This window comes from Polyodon spathula, chromosome 11 (assembly GCF_017654505.1).
Source record: "Polyodon spathula isolate WHYD16114869_AA chromosome 11, ASM1765450v1, whole genome shotgun sequence".
NCBI lineage: Eukaryota > Metazoa > Chordata > Actinopteri > Acipenseriformes > Polyodontidae > Polyodon > Polyodon spathula.
Genome location: NC_054544.1, coordinates 3,097,193 through 3,117,341, shown reverse-complemented (window position 1 = coordinate 3,117,341; position 20,149 = coordinate 3,097,193). Strand labels below are relative to the sequence as shown.

At 45.2% G+C, this 20,149-nt stretch overlaps 1 protein-coding gene across 15 annotated transcripts in view; it reads right to left on the bottom strand.

Annotated features, from left to right (window-relative positions):
* Positions 1 to 569: 569 nt before the first annotated feature.
* The window catches only part of LOC121323429 (protein unc-80 homolog), a 66,323-nt gene continuing 46,743 nt past the window's right edge, over positions 570 to 20,149 (bottom strand). For 8 of the 15 annotated variants that reach the window (XM_041264512.1, XM_041264513.1, XM_041264517.1 and 5 more), the window contains 13 exons: positions 17,827 to 17,950; positions 17,143 to 17,268; positions 16,488 to 16,611; positions 16,097 to 16,303; positions 15,261 to 15,445; positions 14,237 to 14,411; positions 11,519 to 11,665; positions 10,051 to 10,198; positions 6,561 to 6,617; positions 4,984 to 5,065; positions 4,274 to 4,385; positions 3,817 to 3,989; positions 570 to 3,093 (listed from right to left, as the gene is read on the bottom strand). In XM_041264512.1, the coding sequence (XP_041120446.1) occupies positions 2,836 to 3,093; positions 3,817 to 3,989; positions 4,274 to 4,385; positions 4,984 to 5,065; positions 6,561 to 6,617; positions 10,051 to 10,198; positions 11,519 to 11,665; positions 14,237 to 14,411; positions 15,261 to 15,445; positions 16,097 to 16,303; positions 16,488 to 16,611; positions 17,143 to 17,268; positions 17,827 to 17,950 (1,918 nt within the window). In that variant the 3' untranslated portion in view covers positions 570 to 2,835. The remainder of the gene's footprint in view (positions 3,094 to 3,816; positions 3,990 to 4,273; positions 4,386 to 4,983; positions 5,066 to 6,560; positions 6,618 to 10,050; positions 10,199 to 11,518; positions 11,666 to 14,236; positions 14,412 to 15,260; positions 15,446 to 16,096; positions 16,304 to 16,487; positions 16,612 to 17,142; positions 17,269 to 17,826; positions 17,951 to 20,149) is intronic. The other 7 variants (XM_041264514.1, XM_041264524.1, XM_041264526.1 and 4 more) reach the window with 3 other exon arrangements.

Sequence of the window (20,149 nt, the reverse complement as noted above, 5' to 3'; positions counted from 1 at the left end):
CAGTTGATTGAAATCCTGCAGCTGTAGCTCGATACAATACTGTACTGTATATCAGATCTGATGTCAAATCCAGGATTGCAAACTGATGGGAGTGGCAGAAGGTAAAGTTCAGAGTCAGTTTCTTATTTGGTTGAGGGTGCATGCTGATTACAAAGGTAAGTGGTGTTTAGAGCATTACTATGGAGACCAGTTGCAAAGCCATTAGCATGGAAACATATTTCATAACCATCGTCAAGGCAACCAGTCCTCTCATAACCGTCATCACACTGCAGCTTGTTACTGAGAGCTAGAGAGACCTACATGAATTCAGTCTGTACATGTTCAAGCAATATTTAGAATCTGGAGGTTTCAGTCAACGCAGAACTATAGAGGACAGTGGGTGTTTTAATAGGCTTTGTTAATGTTTCTAATGTAAAAGGATTAATAGGTTTGTCACATGGGCACTTCTTTTTTTTTTCTGCAAGCATATGTGTTTGGTCCACTTTCATAGGTCACAAGCCATGTTGAAACTCTGTAGAACACAGCAGCGCATTTATTGTCTATATGTAATCAAACAGAAATCAATAGCACACAAAACAATAATCCACTTTTATTTAAGTATATGTATAATTATGTTTAACATATACAGCACGTTCATTCTACTAAAAGGATTGGCACGATAAAGGGGGGCTACGTTTAAAACAGTGGAACACCTTTGCAGCAGACACATGACACGTAAATCCTCATTAGACATTTGGAGCCGGTTTTTCAAAACTTGTAATCTGGATCAAAGGGATTCAGATTTTGTAATCCTATATTTTGTGATCGAGATTCCTTTTAAAGAAAGGAATTATTCGTAATCTGGATAAATGTAATCCAGCAGTGACCTTTTCTGAAAAAAAAAAAAAATCCAAATAAAAGTAATCTCAATCACAAAATATAGGATTACAAAATCCAATCACTGTGATCCAGATTACAAGTTTTGAAAACTGGCCCCGGGAGTATTCCTGCTTCACAAATCTACCAGCACTCTGTCACGGTTATGTACCAGGGATGGAGTAATGACTCCCTTTGCATATCAGTCTGATCCATTCTAAGTTTTACAATGAGTTTACAGTAGTAAGACAGCTGAGCTTGTTACTGATACACTGGGGCTGATCAAGCTCATCTAAAAACCTAGAATGGGTGAAACTGCTGTGCACTGTGAGTCTAATTTCCATCTCTGCATACTTGTGTGCACAGGGAGAGTGTGAACAAAAAAAACTAAAATCACCCTATTTGGCTTTTTCTTTAGGAGAAATTACCCACCAGATGCCAAAATAAATGCAAAGAAATTCATGAAGCCTGGTACAGACTGACATGACTTGAAAGTGCAACTTGTAGCTACTGTAGCACCCAGCCAATGAAAGCATGAACGCAGATGCTGAGAATAGCAGTGAGATCAAGCAACTTGTAACAAAGTAACTTAGGTGTAAACTAAGCTTTAGCATCAATAAAACAGTTTTGCACACCCTAGTTCAGAGTTAAGTTGGACACATTCATTGTATTATGACAGAGTTACATACAAATCAGTTTTAACAGAAGACATGTTTTAAATGCAGTGTAATCGGGAGTAATGATCAGGGAGAGCCCAGTTGATTGTTTGTGTGTGTCGTTGGGTTTCTAAGTAGTCCAGCACTACATGGACAAAAGCAGGCAATCTCACAGACACAGGACACGGGACACAATACAGTCCAGCGGCTCACACTTTGGCATTGTGCACATTTAAGGCATCTGATCTAATTTGTTACTACCAGCGTATTTGCAAATAAAAAAGCAAAACATATCTGCCTTTTTTCAAGCAGCTTCTTAGTTCAAGATAAAATACAAACAGTTTTACTGGGGGGGTTAATGGGTTGGAATACAGGGTAGTAACATGTATGGATACAAGCACTAGCCACTGGCCATGTGGACCTGGGCATTGTCGCTAATCAAGTCCACTCCAAAATACTGATGACAGTATGGGAATCAACCATACAGGCATTGTCAGGGACAGCCTTCGGTCATCTTCCTTATCCAGCACAAACCCCAGACCTCAAAGCAATTGCAGATCTGTGGGACAAAGTTAACGTTTTATTCATGGCTAAACTCCTGTGGAGTCTCTGCCACATCCATGCCAAGCCGTCATAGCGGCCCTGATTCTAACAGTGGCCAGCGTGTGTACAATACCGATTAACAATGCACAGACAGGACTTCTAACACAACGAGGACTTACTGTATTACTTTTGTACGCTATAGTTAGTCTATACCTCTGCAAAACTTATCTCACTGAATTTCTCTATCTATCCAATCCACTCTCCTGCCATCAAACATCACTACCATACAGGAGGATAGACCTTTAGCACATTATTTAGTTAATTCACACAACACCCATTAAATAAATAGACCCCCTTTCACTGGCACCGAGCTAGATTCATTATACATGGAATTTACCAATTTGGACTTTCATTTTAAAATCCCAGTAATATACAGTATGACAAATACACCTGAAGCCATCTCAACTTATCAAAAGGTAAACTGAAGACGTTTTACGTGTTAAGGTATCAAGTTCCTCTGAGCAGTATTAATGGTACCTGCAGAATCTGTAAACTCTTACCACAGTAACAGTGGTAAGCTATTAAACAATGGGGCCAGGCACACAGGGGTAATAGCACTGATGGCTTTACTGTGCTTCACTATTTAAAAGTCCAAATTAGGAGGTTTGGGAATCCATGCACTCCAACCCTACTCATTCCATTCATCCCCATTCAGAGATGGTTCCTTTCTCTCAAAGCGCTCTGCAAGCGCGCTGTACAGCCAGATGATGAAAGGAGCTGTTTAAACGTGGGACTCGTCTTTCCCCAGCTCGACGTAGGTGTAGGTGAAGGCTGGGGAGAGCAGGGAGCTCTCCGTGTCGTTATCCTCGCTGATGTGCAGGACGGTGTCAGTGTGCGGCAGCAGGCTGGAGGTCTCTCTGGGGCTCTCTGGAGGCAGGGAGGCAGGGTGGGGCAGGGTGCCCAGCACAGGAGGTGGGGGAGGGGACAGGCAGCTCCGTGGCTCCGCTTTGTTCTTAGTCTCCAAGCCAGTTGTCTCCACCTGAAACAACACACAACCAGAGAGAGTGTGCTTTCTATGTTTGTATGTTACATGATGCATTCAGATTTAAATGTTCCTTTACAGGTTGGGGAAGTAAAAGCAAATTAAAATATGCATTTGTCCATCTGTGTTTTCAAAATCTACACTAATGGCTGTGACTTGGTTCTGTCCCTGAGAACAGTTTCTGCCTGGCACATACATATGAGTGCTGTGTAAACAGTGTGTGTTTTGGTGGTGGTTTGCTGTTTTGTATACTGTAGGTACAGTAAATAACTGATTTATTATTTTGTACCACTACTCTTATTCATTCATACTCAAATATCTTATTCCTTTCAGTCAGCATTTAGTTTTGGTTTATTTAATTACTTTTTGGAAAATGTTTAATTTCGAAAACCTTATTTTCTGTTTGGGCCCTGTTAGTCATGTGACTAGGTAGGCATGTGTATATAAGCAAGCAGTGCTTGCTGCAAAGTCTATTTTTGTTGTTTGATTCCTGTTTTGTTTTTGCTTTAAAAGTGAATTATTTTCCATTCTTCTGTTCTGTGAAATGTGAAGCAGTGGGACTAGTTCTCAGCAAATCAAAGACTCTTTTTTTTTTTTTTTCAAAGAACATTGTTTGTTTTCACACCAGTCCTTGCAATGGCCAAATGTTGTAATAAGTTTTTGTACTAAACACATAATGTCACCAGGTGATGTGCTGAGTACAGTATCTTGGTATTCCACCTTGGCTGCTGTGGGGCTGTGCAGGTCTGCAGTTACAATGGAAGGAGAGGCAGCAGACGATGATGTGACTCCGAGGTTCTGGTTCTCTGATGGGCATTCTTTGCTCTCAGCTGGGGGGGACAAAGCTGCTGCCTCAGGCTGTGCTTTAGGGAAGGTAACCAACCTCTTCTGTTCTGTGGGGGGGGGACAAGGATAATAAGTTACACCAGCAAGTTCACGTTCTTCTGGCTCGTCTGTTTTCCAGAACCCTTGCAAAGACAACATTGCTTTGCACAGGTGTACCATGCATCTGTTCTGTACTTGTCATCTTCGCCACACCCAGACAATCCACTGCACATGTGCAAAGCAGCGCTGACTGTAAGGATTCTTGCAAACAGTCAGTTCCTCGAATTCTGCCTTTGGAACAGCAGCAGTGACCTGTAGCTGCTGTAAAGCTTTGTGAAGAGGTGCAGCTTACCAAGGGTCCTGGATTTGGGCTGGATGCTCCTGCGTGTGGTGGAGAGGCGAGCTCTGGGGCGACTGTGGGGCTCGTTCTGGGTCTTTTGCATCAAAAGCAGAGGCCTCCTCGGCTACACCAACCAGACGCGAAAATAAAGCAGCAAATCAACAAGCAGGACAACGTTCTACGTCATTTAGAGACTGACTCAAACTCTTTAAATAATATTATTAATAAAACCTACATAGCCCCTTTCTTTAATCAATCCCAAGGCACTTCACGGTATATTTCATATTTATCTCTACTTGTGCAGGTGTTCACTAATTTAACATGATGTTGGTGTTTTGACTACTGCTAGCACGGAACCAAAAAAACACACAACATAATGTTACAATCTATACTGCTACTTTAAATAATGGTGTTAATGCTATTAAACTCATAAAAAATACAATACTTAAAACTGCAAAAAAAAAAAAAAAATAGCATTACAAATGAAGCATTACAAATGAGAATGACATTTTAATTATTTTACTCTAAGTATTTTGAAATCCTCAGAACAGATTTATAAATAGCTGTTTGTTCCTGTTCTTTATAAAGTGCACATGGTTTCAGTCTACTTGACTATTGATAATTGTTCAGGGAGCACCTGGTAATTGCTTGCAGACCTCGTTCCATACCCCTGAGGAGGAAGCTCTGTACTAGTGAGTATGTAAGCCATCGACTATCCTCACCTGCCGTAGCCCTCTCTTCCTGCCCAGGGCAGGCTGGACCAGGAGGTTCTGCTGCCCCGGCTCACTCTGAACACTGGCCACCCTGCAGAGAATGCAAAGCCACAAACAAACATGCAGCACAGGTTTGCATTAAAACCCTTCTTTTCAAATGACAAGAGAGCTTTGAATATCATTTTTATGTCGTTGTCCTCCCTCCCCCACAAAAATGAGCATAATCCTAACTACTGCAACAGGCAGTAGTTAGGATTTTATCCTACAAAAATGTAAAAGTGATTTTACTGCTGTTTCTAGCTACATGAGGTTATGCTGTCTCATCATTTCACTGCTATAGCTTTGGGGTATGTCTGAGGCTGATCTTTGTGCTGGAAAGCAGTCCTGAACTATTTTACCATAACATACCAGTCCACGATTCGCACCTATATGTACCGTATGATCTAAATACTGTACTGTACATACATGCTTACACTGTGATTATATATTATTACAGTGAACTTTCAATATTGTATTGCTCTACGTACCATGATCTGTTCAACACTGACACAGACACATGCAAAACATATGCTTTGAATTTTTAATATACATTCTGTTTCCGTGAAAATTGATTACATGAAAGGTTAGGACAAAACTACTGTTGTCAGTGTTCTAAGGGTTAATATCACTTCTTTAGACAATTATTTTAAAAATAAAACAGCCAGACATCAAATAAACCCAATCTAGAGATCACACATCAAACAATTTGGAGAATGTGGGGAGGCTGGAGCTGCGGCAACACACATCATATTGCTGCAGGCTTCTGTCACATTAAAGCCTCTCTAAATAACACTATTGTTTTAAACAGAGAGTTTGAGAGGGGTTGTTACATTGTTAGGCAGAATATGACAGAGTAGGTTGCAGATTGACTCAAAAACGAGATGGAGAACAGCAGTTGGTTAATGACCCAGACGCAGACAAAAATAAAAAAAAGCTCTAACTTTTTCAAAGAACATGTATTTATTTGTGTTTGTCTGTTTAATAGCTCCCTTAGTCGATATCCTACTCAGTTCATTATGTTAGGCAGCTCACCACATCTTGACTGTCATTTGTTCTCCCCAAAGTTGCTGTCTGTGCTTCTCTGTTTGGTTAATGCTTTTAGGATCCAATAGCAAGCTGTTCAGAAAGGGCTTTGAGGTTTAGGTTTAGGCATTTAGGTGAAACAAAAATAAGCCCTTGACTGTTGCAACTCCAGCTCCCTCACACCAGGTTCCCAAGACGGGCTCATGATTGCTTTGCAGAAGCCAGGACACACGAATGGATGTCATGGCACCATGGACTGACTGCAATGAGACATCATGTCACAGCAACAAATCATTTGAAGAAAAAACCTCCTTCAAAACGCAGAGAATTTCAATCCACAAAAGATTAATAAGACAGTGAATGATTGGGATGTTGTGTACAGTAGTTTTTAAATTGCTTCAAATAAAAAATCACAATGACTCGTTAATAAGGATGGGGTGTGCAGAGACAGTGAGAGGAAAGACGTTAGCTTGGGTTTCCCAGCACAGACACTGACATACACAGGTAGATCTTTGCCACTGTACCTAGACAGGTTACCCTCTGCGTTCATCCCCTGGGATTCATCTAGGACATTAGGTTCACTGCAGAGGGGTTGGGAGGGAGATGAGGATTTAGGGAACATGTGACGCATGCAATCGACTCTCATCTCAATGCAGAATCCTGTACTTCTCCGTGCTTTTTAGCAAGCATCGCTCGCTTTGAATGTGTTGCCCAAATGGAAGAGGTCTACATTCAGTTATATCAGCTACTGTATACTATGCCTTACTACACAATTCAGTCATAAGCATCAGATCTTAGTAGAGTTCAAACTGATTACAGCACTATCTCAACATTTCAAATATGGCTTAGTTCATGTTGACAGTAAATTGAACAAATACTGTGTGTTACTGCATAAAGGGTCTTCATTTTTTGATTAAAAGAATTAAGAGCGAGCACTATTTTAGTTATTATTATTATTATTAGTAGTAGTAATATTGTAAATAAGGCTTATGGCTTGATTATGTATTTATTTGTTGTCTTCACAAGCAGTTTTGGTATTGTTTATAAAAAAGGATAGGTATTACAGTACATGTTTTTGTAAACATCATACAAAAGGAATGTACGGCTATTAAATATACATAGCTACGTTACTCGGTTTACATTTGTTTGGTGCACCTATCTGAGCTAGCCAGTGAGGTGCTGATTGACATTCCCATCATATGGATTGCCCCAAAGGGCTGCTATTGTTTGACATATTATTTACTAACTATTTTAAAAAGGAATGATTTCTAGGCCCAAGGTGTCCTGTACATATCCCTGTTGCAAATGAGTTTACTTTTTTACAGCAGCTGTGTGAAGTGCTGAACCTGTTTTCAAAAATACATACCACAGCTATAGGGTAAGGGATCAAATAAATATACACACAGATATGTATAACAATACAAAAGAACATCATCTCTCTTGTGAAGGCAATCATTTCCACAGCTATGCCTACAACGTTTTATCATACAGCTCTATCAGTTTCACAGTTAAGAATGTTTGAACTATGGTATTGTAAAGGAGCTTGTGAAAAACTAATTTGATTTGGGCTGGGTGGAAGGTTACCTCTAGCTGGGAAGCATGGTTCTGAGCATGGGCTGGGAGGAAGGTTACCTCTGGCTGGGGAGCATGGTGCTGAGCACGGGCTGGAAGGAAGGTTACCTCTGGCTGGGGAGCATGGTGCTGAGCACGGGCTGGGTGGAAGGTTACCTCTGGCTGGGAAGCATGGTGCTGAGCACGGGCTGGGGGGAAGGTTACTTGGGGAGCATGGTGCTGAGCACGGGCTGGGTGGAAGGTTACCTCTGGCTGGGAAGCATGGTGCTGAGCACGGGCTGGGGGGAAGTTTAGTTGGGGAGCATGGTGCTGAGCACGGGCTGGGTGGAAGGTTACCTCTGGCTGGGGAGCATGGTGCTGAGCACGAGCTGGGTGGAAGGTTACCTCTGGCTGGGGAGCATGGTGCTGAGCACGGGCTGGGTGGAAGGTTACCTCTGGCTGGGGAGCATGGTGCTGAGCACGGGCTGGGTGGAAGGTTACCTCTGGCTGGGGAGCATGGTGCTGAGCACGGGCTGGGTGGAAGGTTACCTCTGGCTGGGGAGCATGGTGCTGAGCACAGGCTGGGTGGAAGGTTACCTCTGGCTGGGGAGCATGGTGCTGAGCACAGGCTGGGTGGAAGGTTACCTCTGGCTGGGGAGCATGGTGCTGAGCACAGGCTGGGTGGAAGGTTACCTCTGGCTGGGGAGCATGGTGCTGAGCACAGGCTGGGTGGAAGGTTACCTCTGGCTGGGGAGCATGGTGCTGAGCACGGGCTAGAAGGAAGGTTACCTCTGGCTGGGAAGCATGGTGCTGAGCACGGGCTAGAAGGAAGGTTACCTCTGGCTGGGAAGCATGGTGCTGAGCACAGGCTGGGTGGAAGGTTACCTCTGGCTGGGGAGCATGGTGCTGAGCACAGGCTGGGTGGAAGGTTACCTCTGGCTGGGGAGCATGGTGCTGAGCACAGGCTGGGTGGAAGGTTACCTCTGGCTGGGGAGCATGGTGCTGAGCACAGGCTGGGTGGAAGGTTACCTCTGGCTGGGGAGCATGGTGCTGAGCACGGGCTGGGGGGAAGTTTACCTGGGGAGCATGGTGCTGAGCACAGGCTGGGTGGAAGGTTACCTGTGGCTGGGGAGCATGGTGCTGAGCACAGGCTGGGTGGAAGGTTACCTCTGGCTGGGGAGCATGGTGCTGAGCACGGGCTGGGTGGAAGGTTACCTCTGGCTGGGGAGCATGGTGCTGAGCACGGGCTGGGGGGAAGGTTACCTCTGGCTGGGGAGCATGGTGCTGAGCACGGGCTGGGTGGAAGGTTACCTCTGGCTGGGGAGCATGGTGCTGAGCACAGGCTGGGTGGAAGGTTACCTCTGGCTGGGGAGCATGGTGCTGAGCACGGGCTGGGTGGAAGGTTACCTCTGGCTGGGGAGCATGGTGCTGAGCACAGGCTGGGTGGAAGGTTACCTCTGGCTGGGGAGCATGGTGCTGAGCACAGGCTGGGTGGAAGGTTACCTCTGGCTGGGGAGCATGGTGCTGAGCACGGGCTGGGTGGAAGGTTACCTCTGGCTGGGGAGCATGGTGCTGAGCACAGGCTGGGTGGAAGGTTACCTCTGGCTGGGGAGCATGGTGCTGAGCACAGGCTGGGTGGAAGGTTACCTCTGGCTGGGGAGCATGGTGCTGAGCACAGGCTGGGTGGAAGGTTACCTCTGGCTGGGGAGCATGGTGCTGAGCACGGGCTGGGTGGAAGGTTACCTCTGGCTGGGGAGCATGGTGCTGAGCACAGGCTGGGTGGAAGGTTACCTCTGGCTGGGGAGCATGGTGCTGAGCACGGGCTGGGTGGAAGGTTACCTCTGGCTGGGGAGCATGGTGCTGAGCACAGGCTGGGTGGAAGGTTACCTCTGGCTGGGGAGCATGGTGCTGAGCACAGGCTGGGTGGAAGGTTACCTCTGGCTGGGGAGCATGGTGCTGAGCACAGGCTGGGTGGAAGGTTACCTCTGGCTGGGGAGCATGGTGCTGAGCACGGGCTGGGTGGAAGGTTACCTCTGGCTGGGGAGCATGGTGCTGAGCACAGGCTGGGTGGAAGGTTACCTCTGGCTGGGGAGCATGGTGCTGAGCACGGGCTGGGTGGAAGGTTACCTCTGGCTGGGGAGCATGGTGCTGAGCACGGGCTGGGTGGAAGGTTACCTCTGGCTGGGGAGCATGGTGCTGAGCACAGGCTGGGTGGAAGGTTACCTCTGGCTGGGGAGCATGGTGCTGAGCACAGGCTGGGTGGAAGGTTACCTCTGGCTGGGGAGCATGGTGCTGAGCACGGGCTGGGTGGAAGGTTACCTCTGGCTGGGGAGCATGGTGCTGAGCACAGGCTGGGTGGAAGGTTACCTCTGGCTGGGGAGCATGGTGCTGAGCACGGGCTGGGTGGAAGGTTACCTCTGGCTGGGGAGCATGGTGCTGAGCACGGGCTGGGTGGAAGGTTACCTCTGGCTGGGGAGCATGGTGCTGAGCACAGGCTCAGCCGTCGGAGCCGACGCGCTGGACACGTGGCTGGAGAACCGCCGGCGCCCGATCACACTGGCAAGGTAGGCTTCATGCTCACTCACCACACTGGGCATGCTCACAGAGTCATCTGTAATGACCACACAGAAAGAGGGATAGACAGGCAGAGGGACAGCAGGTCAGTCATGAGAAGATCTGGAAGATTTCAAGTAAAACTCACCCTTACATTTTTAATGTATTACAAGTTTCAAGATTCTTAATCTGTAGTCAGTACTGCACTGTGCCAGGTAACAGTGGCCTATACTTAAGTTACACAGTCCACAGCACTGTGGATATGTTTATTTGGCTAGGACTGTAATTTGACACGTTGACGCCTTGATTGAACAAAAAATATTATATTTGATCAATAGGTAACCAGACGTAACCAGACAGACAGGCAGGGACAGAGCCAGGTAACCAGACAGACAGACAGACAGACAGGCAGGCAGACAGGCAGGGAGAATCCAGGTAACCAGACAGACAGGCAGACAGGCTGGGAGAGACCCCGGTAACCAGACAGACAGGCAGACAGGCCGGCAGAGAGCCAGGTAACCAGACAGGCAGGGAGACAGGCCGGGAGAGAGCCAGGTAACCAGACAGACAGGCAGACAGGCAGGGAGAGCCAGGTAACCAGACAGACAGGCAGACAGGCAGGGAGAGATCCAGGTAACCAGACAGACAGGCAGACAGGCTGGGAGAGACCCCGGTAACCAGACAGACAGGCAGACAGGCCGGCAGAGAGCCAGGTAACCAGACAGGCAGGGAGAGAGGCAGGTAACCAGACAGACAGGCAGACAGGCTGGGAGAGAGGCAGGTAACCAGACAGACATACAGCCAGGCCGGGAGAGATCCAGGTAACCAGACAGACAGGCAGACAGGCCGGGAGAGAGCCAGGTAACCAGACAGACAGGCAGACAGGCGGGGAGAGAGCCAGGTAACCAGACAGGCAGGGAGAGAGGCAGGTAACCAGACAGACAGGCAGACAGGCTGGGAGAGAGGCAGGTAACCAGACAGACAGGCAGACAGGCTGGGAGAGAGGCAGGTAACCAGACAGACAGGCAGACAGGCTGGGAGAGAGGCAGGTAACCAGACAGACAGGCAGACAGGCTGGGAGAGAGGCAGGTAACCAGACAGACAGGCAGACAGGCCGGGAGAGAGCCAGGTAACCAGACAGACAGACAGGGAGAGAGCCAGGTAACCAGACAGACATACAGCCAGGCCGGGAGAGAGCCAGGTAACCAGACAGACAGGCAGCAGGGGGAGAGAGCCAGGTAACCAGACAGACAGGCGGGGAGAGAGCCAGGTAACCAGACAGACAGGCAGACAGGCAGGGAGAAAGCCAGGTAACCAGACAGACAGGCCAGGAGAGAGCCAGGTTATCAGACAGACAGGCTGGCAGGCTGCTCCTCACTTTCTTCATCGTCCTCGTCGGTGCGGCTCAGAGTGTCCTGCCAGACGGTCCCGGTCCCTGTGTTGGATCGTGACATGGTGGCCAGGCTCAGGCGGTAGGCAGAGGTGGATGTGCCCACGGTGCTGATGGAGGTCTTGCCCTGGTACGCTGCAGAGACACATACAGACAGCACACGGACCCTTACTATTCGTCTCCAGTTCAACTTGAGTCATTTCACTTCACATGAACATCAAAAACTATGTTGCTGGAAAATGAAAAAAAGGTGTTTGATAAACTTGATTACCTTTTTTTTCCAACATTGTGTTATTGGTAATAGGAAGGAAAGTCAAAGGTTAATGTAACCAACCATTATCCTTCCTCCTATCCATACATTTCTTTTAATTTCACATTTTCTGTCACAAAAGTCCTTATTTATAAAGACAGTGTCTTCTCGAATAATAAAGAATATACGTATGTTTCTTTTTCTTATTTGTCAATAAATATTGTAAACTTATCACATTACAAACCTTTAAGTAAAGGAAAATAATTAAAAAATAGTTCATGCTGAGCTCAAGCAATTGATATATATAGTAGTTTCAAAATTTTGGAAATAACAAATGATTTACAGCCAGACTAGGTGTGGGGACTGTACTGCCCATTTTTCTCACTCAGACCCCTTAATTACTTTACTCAATACCCTGGTATCACTGAATAGATAATCACTTCTTCTTTAAAAATATGCAAAATATTGGCAGTCACCACTCAGGAAAAAAATGTTTGGGGTAAAATAGAGAACAAATCTCCACCTAGTCATACAGCATTGTTAGTAAATTAAACATATTTAGGGTGCTCATTAAAATCCTTTTTAAACAGGAGTGAAATTATCTGGCAACAAACACCCCACCCCCAGTTCTACTGCTTTCCTAGCAAAAGGAGAACATTCTGGTGTACCATTCTGCTCGTGAGATGTCTTGCTCATTAAAATATTTAGCATATTTTTAAAGAGTAAGGTACCACTGATCGGTAGGAAAGAGCCATTTTCAATATTACAAATCTGTTACAGTGGCTTGCGAAAGTATTGACCCCCCTTGGCATTTTTCCTATTTTGTTGCCTTACAACCTGGAATTAAAATAGATTTTTATTTGGATTTCATGTGATGGACATACACAAAATAGTCCAAATTGGTGAAGTGAAATGAAAAAAATAACTTGTTTCAAAAAATTCTAAAAAATAAAAAACGGAAAAGTGGTGCATGCATATGTATTCACCCCCTTTGCTATTAAGCCTCTAAATAAGATCTGGTGCAACCAATTACCTTCAGAAGTCACATAATTAGTTAAATAAAGTCCACCTGTGTGCAATCTAAGTGTCACATGATCTGTCACATGATCTCAGTATATATACACCTGTTCTGAAAGGCCCCAGAGCCTGCAACACCGCTAAACAAGGGGCACCACCAAACAAGCGGCACCATGAAGACCAAGGAGCTCTCCAAACAGGTCAGGGACAAAGTTATGGAGAAGTACAGATCAGGGTTGAGTTATAAAAAAATATCCGAAACTTCGAACATCCCACGGAGCACCATTAAAGCCATTATTAAAACCACAACAAACCTGGCAAGAGAGGGCCGCCCACCAAAACTCACGGACCAGGCAAGGAGGGCATTAATCAGAGAGGCAACAAAGAGACCAAAGATAACCCTGAAGGAGCTGCAAAGCTCCACAGCGGAGATTGGAGTATCTGTCCATAGGACCACTTTAAGCCATACACTCCACAGAGCTGGGCTTTACGGAACAGTGGCCAGAAAAAAGCCATTGCTTAAAGAAAAAATAAGCAAACACGTTTGGTGTTCGCCAAAAGGCATGTGGGAGACTCCCCAAACATATGGAAGAAGGTACTCTGGTCAGATGAGACTAAAATTGAGCTTTTTGGCCATCAAGGAAAACGCTATGTCTGGTGCAAACCCAACACCTCTCATCACCCCGAGAACACCATCCCCACAGTGAAGCATGGTGGTGGCAGCATCATGCTGTGGGGATGTTTTTCATCGGCAGGGACTGGGAAACTGGTCAGAATTGAAGGAATGATGAATGGCTCTAAATACAGGGAAATTCTTGAGGGAAACCTGTTTCAGTCTTCCAGAGATTTGAGACTGGGACGGAGGTTCATCTTCCAGCAGGACAATGACCCTAAGCATACTGCTAAAGCAACACTCAAGTGGTTTAAGGGGAAACATTTAAATGTTTTGGAATGGCCTAGTCAAAGCCCAGACCTCAGTCGAATTGAGAATCTGTGGTATGACTTAAAGATTGTTGTACACCAGCAGAACCCATCCAACTTGAAGGAGCTGGAGCAGTTTTGCCTTGAAGAATGGGCAAAAATCCCAGTGGCTAGATGTGCCAAGCTTATAGATACATACCCCAAGAGAAAAGGTGGCTTTACAAAGTATTGACTTTGGGGGGGTGAATACTTATGCACGCTCAAGTTTTCTGTTTTTTTGTCTTATTTCTTGTTTGTTTCACAACAAAAAATATTTTGCATCTTCAACGTGGTAGGCATGTTCTGAAAATCAAATGATACAAACCCCCCAAAAATCAATTTTAATTCCAGGTTGTAAGGCAACAAAATAGGAAAAATGCCAAGGGGGGTCAATACTTTCGCAAGCCACTGTAGCATAGTGTTTTTAGTACACAGTGTTTTACGTTGATCAGTACTGCGCCTCCCAAGTAGACACATACTTTTCTCACCTGCGCCACTGTGCACCGCCTCCTTGAGGATCTTGAGCTCATTGTTGAACTCGGCGATGAGGGAGCTCTTGCAGAGCGGACGGGGGATGAACCGTCGCTCCAGCTGGTCAGCGATGTGGTGCCGGGCCGTGATCTCCTCCTGGCTCTCCGCAGGCTGGGTCAGGAGCTGGGAGGGAATACCATTACTGAGAGGAAACTGCCTTCCTCAACCATCACTGAGAAGGAACTGCCTTCCTCAACCATCATCATTGAGAGGGATCTGCCTTCCTCAACTACAATCACAGAGAGGGAACTGCCTTCCTCAACCACCATCACTGAGAGGGATCTGCCTTCCTCAACTACCATCACTGAGAGAAAACTGCCTTCCTCAACCACCATCACTGAGAGGAAACTGCCTTCCTCAACCATCACTGAGAGGGAACTGCCTTCCTCAACCACCATCACTGAGAGGAAACTGCCTTCTTCAACCACCATCACTGAGAGGGATCTGCCTTCCTCAACTACCATCACTGAGAGAAAACTGCCTTCCTCAACCACCATCACTGAGAGGAAACTGCCTTCCTCAACCATCACTGAGAGGGATCTGCCTTCCTCAACTACCATCACTGCAAGGAAACTGCCTTCCTCAACCACCATCACTGAGAGGAGACTGCTTTCCTCAACTAATATATCTCTATATACATACATCATATGCATGTAATTATACAAATACTTCTGTACATGTACTACAATATCTTTGCATATATATTAAATAACTAAATAACTGTTGTGTTGAAAGGCTTCAAATGACGTGGCAGGCAATGTACTACATAGAGATTTCTGTTGCCTCTTTCTTTTCCCCCCAATTTTATTTTCTTCATCCTCCTTTTTTCTGCCAGTTTGATAAAATATGTGCCTCTAGTATCTCTCTCTTGCTATCTCGCTCTCTCTCTCTTTTGAATTCAATATTAACCTTGTTAAGATTAGTCATGCATATGAATCCTATGCCTTATCTACAGCCTATCCAGGGGCTCACCTTGCACTGGATGAAGGGGCGGAGCAGTATGAAGATGGGGATCCTGGTTCTCACAATGAAGTCGATGAAGTCCCACAGGGCCAGCCCGCCCACCTTGCGGAGCGCCATCTCCTTCACCTGCAGACTCAACTGGTACCACTGGTTCCCCAGCTGCCGCTCAAAACAGACCAGGACCACCTTCAGAGCTGGCAGAGGAGACATAGAGACCAGCAGAGTCATTAAATCAGCTCCACCGTTAACTAGAGAATCAGTCTGAAGACGTTTTACCAGTGCCAAATCCAAACAATTATTTGTATTGGTCTATGCAAAATCAGTAACTGTCGGAAAGCAAAGTTATTCACGTTAATGTACGTTTCCAAAGACATTTTTTTGACAATGTGAAAATGGTTTGCATTTGGATCTTTATATGTGTTCTTCTTTGCTGGCGACCAGGAATAATTCAGCACAAGGAAATTCATTTATTTAGCAGAGAATAACATGTTACTTTTCAGTTTTAAAAATAAACATTATAAATCATATATGAGTAATCAACCAATAACTGTCAAGGATTTGCCAGATTTCCAGAACATCTTATCCTGTGTAAAGATGTCATCATTTGCATGAAACATTAAAGGCATAGATTTAACATTAAAAAACAAACTTCATGTTTAATAGCAGTTCCTGAGTACAATGTTCTGCACAAGATGACATCTCTTATAACAACAAGAGGCACCCAACACAAGACATATTAACATAACACTATTCTACAGCAGCTGCTGTACATTTCACTGTTAGCTGCGATACATCAACAGCAGATTGATGCGCTGATGGCTCCAGTCTTGTCCCCCTGTTCTCACCCAGGTAGGCGGCCTGGCTGGTGGACTCGGCCAGCCCTTCCCGGCGCAGGTCCTTGCCCGTGTCTCCCGGTGTGGAGCAGTGCGCCGGAGAGCTCTCCATCATGAAGTTCTTGCTGCGCGAGGTGCTAATGATGCGCGGCGGCAGCAGGATGTTGATGACGGTCTGCAGCAGCAGGAACACCTCTGGCTGCTCTAGGTGAGGGCTGTCTGGAAGAACATGAGAACACAGGGAAAGTTAATAATCAGAGGAGGCCTTTTGGGAACATCGATTAAAGGCGGGGGGGGGGGTGATAATATTTCTAGTGCTTAAGAGGTTAAGGAAATAAATGTAGACGCTAATAACCGCTGAAGAGAGAATTTGTTAAAGAAACACAGAAGAAGAAAGCAGTACCTTTACTGCCAGATCCCACCGTCAGCACAAACGGAATCAGCAGGTTAAGAAGCATTCCTTCTCGTCTCTCCTGATTGGTGAATGGGGAGATCACGTGGCTAAGGGGGAAGTCATCTTTTAGCGCCTGTGAATATAAAATAAAAGACTTGTCAGACAAACTTGCTTTATCAGAACTCCAACCAAAACTTATACCCTTAAATATGTTAAAACTATTTCTTGTATTAGCTATAGCTACCGTGTAGAGATTGTGTTGAAAATTCATAAAGATTATTGAAAGGAAGGACATGGAGATATTAGTAATATAACGTTGCTTCTTGTTACCAAAGCACTTCCTAAGCAGAAAGTCAAATTAACTTCAATGGCTCCATTTAATCCTTGTGACTTACAGCACACCAGTATATATATTTCTTTAAGAGGTATACTCTGAACTAAACTTCAATAAAGAACCACACGATCTTCATGACGTTTAAAGGATGATCAGTGTTGAGGTATCCCACACAAATAGAAAGGAAGAAAGCTGATTTTAAAGCCTTGGATATCACACCATTCCTTCAAAACACAAATTTGAACAGAACTACATTTTAACATGTTGGAACTAGAAGTCTTTGTCAATTTCACGTTTACAGGGGAAATGAATAAAGTCTCAGGGAGCCACCTGTATTTGCAGAGCCACGAGTCTGACCACGGCAGTGCTGAAGGGGAGCGGAGGGGAGAGGTAGGGACTCAGGTGAAGAAGAGGCAAGCCATCAGCCACGCTGGAGGGTCCAACCACACCCATCACCTACAAACAGCAGGAGCAGTGTTACCACACAGTCATTTACCTTGTAGGGAAAAGTTAACGTTTGCACGGCTTGATCCTAGACTGTCCCAGAGAAGCAGTTTTGAATTTGCACAGATTAGCAGTTTACCTGGCCTTCGAATGTTTTTACTGGTATTTACTGTGCTTCACTCGGGTTATACTTCTCTATGTTAGTTCTTCGCTAAACTCTGCTACGCTTTACCAGACAATCTCCTCAGCTTGCAATTCAGGCACACAAATGCTCTCTTATTGAATGTAAGAAAACAAAACAAACTATTTAAATGGTTGTGGCTCAATCAAACTCAAGAGCAGTCAAACTATAAATATATCTACTTATGCCTGTAATACAGTAATATTGTCTTTCAGACCCTAACTTCCCTTAGGACGTATTTATAGGTTCTAAAAAGAATTACAATGGAGCTAACACGGATTTCTGATAAAAAACACAATTCATTCATAAAGGAAGCCTCACCACAGCCAATCGTTCAGATGACACTTTCTGTAACGTGTTAGCGGGTTTGATGCAGTTCTCTGTCTTACCAGATTGACGCAGACGTTGATCAGCGACCGGAGGTGCGGGAGGAAGGATATGATGGGCTGTCGCTGAAGGGTCAGGCAAATTCCTTCAATCAGGCTGCTGGCAGCTTCCCACTCCACCTGCCGTCTACAAACAGGGACACAGGTTGGCTTGGAAATGCAGTGCAGGCTCAGTAACAGGGAGGGACAGGCTGGGATGCAGTGCAGAAATGCTTGCAGATATTGTATATTTGGAGCGTGCAGGCATATTGTCAGACAAGAGGTATATCTTCATGAGTGCAATTACTGAATATTAAATATAATAGAAAACAGCAAGCACTGAATACGGGTATGTTTTGGGAGTGCAGGTTCAAGGCATGTTTAGCGAATGCATGTGTGTTTAAATATGTAAAATACAGTGGCTTGCGAAAGTATTGACCCCCCTTGGCATTTTTCCTGTTTTGTTGCCTTACAACCTGGAATTAAAATGGATTTTTTGGGGGTTTGTATCATTTGATTTACACAACATGCCTACCACTTTGAAGACGCAAAATATTTTTTATTGTGAAGCAAACAATAAATAAGACAAAAAAACAGAAAACTTGAGTGTGCATAAGTATTCACCCCCCCAAAGTCAATACTTTGTAGAGCCACCTTTTGCAGCAATTACAGCTGCAAGTGTCTTGGGGTATGTATCTATAAGCTTGGCACATCTAGCCACTGGGATTTTTGCCCATTCTTCAAGGCAAAACTGCTCCAGCTCCTTCAGGTTGGATGGGTTCCTCTGGTGTACAGCAATCTTTAAGTCATACCACAGATTCTCAATTCGACTGAGGTCTGGGCTTTGACTAGGCCATTCCAAGATATTTAAATGTTTCCCCTTAAACTACTCGAGTGTTGCTTTAGCAGTATGCTTAGGGTCATTGTCCTGCTGGAAGATGAACCTCCGTCCCAGTCTCAAATCTCTGGAAGACTGAAACAGGTTTCCCTCAAGAATTTCCCTGTATTTAGCACCATCCATCATTCCTTCAATTCTGACCAGTTTCCCAGTCCCTGCCGATGAAAAACATCCCCACAGCATGATGCTGCCACCACCATGCTTCACTGTGGGGATGGTGTTCTCGGGGTGATGAGAGGTGTTGGGTTTGCGCCAGACATAGCGTTTTCCTTGATGGCCAAAAAGCTCAATTTTAGTCTCATCTGACCAGAGTACCTTCTTCCATATGTTTGGGGAGTCTCCCACATGGCTTTTGGCGAACACCAAACGTGTTTGCTTATTTTTTTCTTTAAACAATAGCTTTCTGCTGGTCACTCTTCCGTAAAGCCCAGCTCTGTGGAGTGTAAGGCTTAAAGTGGTCCTATGGACAGATACTCCAATCTCCGCTGTGGAGCTTTGCAGCTCCTTCAGGGTTATCTTTGGTCTCTTTGTTGCCTCTCTGATTAATGCCCTCCTTGCCTGGTCCGTGAGTTTTGGTGGGCGGCCCTCTCTTGCCAGGTTTGTTGTGGTTTTAATAATGGCTTTAATGGTGCTCCGTGGGATGTTCAAAGTTTCGGATATTTTTTTATAACTCAACCCTGATCTGTACTTCTCCACAACTTTGTCCCTGATCAGTTTGGAGAGCTCCTTGGTCTTCATGGTGCCACTTGCTTGGTGGTGCCCCTTGCTTAGTGGTGTTGCAGACTCTGGGGCCTTTCAGAACAGGTGTATATATACTGAGATCATGTGACACTTAGATTGCACACAAGTGGACTTTATTTAACTAATTATGTGACTTCTGAAGGTAATTGGTTGCACCAGATCTTATTTAGAGGCTTAATAGCAAAGGGGGTGAATACATATGCACACACCACTTTTCCGTTATTTATTTTTTAGAATTTTTTGAAACAAGTTATTTTTTTCATTTCACTTCACCAATTTGGACTATTTTGTGTATGTCCATTACATGAAATCCAAATAAAAATTCATTTTAATTCCAGGTTGTAAGGCAACAAAATAGGAAAAATGCCAAGGGGGGTCAATACTTTCGCAAGCCACTGTAGTTGGATTTAATTTAACATAAGGCATTAGTTACCAAGGATCGCACACCTTGAGATGCAACACCTCAATGTCAATGGGGTCCTGCTGCTTCTCTGCAATTGTACAACTGCGGCAGGGCTGAAGCACAAGGAGGGAAAGTGACTCCTGCGCTAGCCCTTAGACATGTTTACTGCACTATGGCATGGAAGCAGTGGTAAAGCATCCAGATATCACAGTTACAGTATACATGGTACAGAACTGCAACAAAAACCAACATTGTGAACATATGGTAAAGCATACGCATGACAAATTACTTTGCAAATACATCAT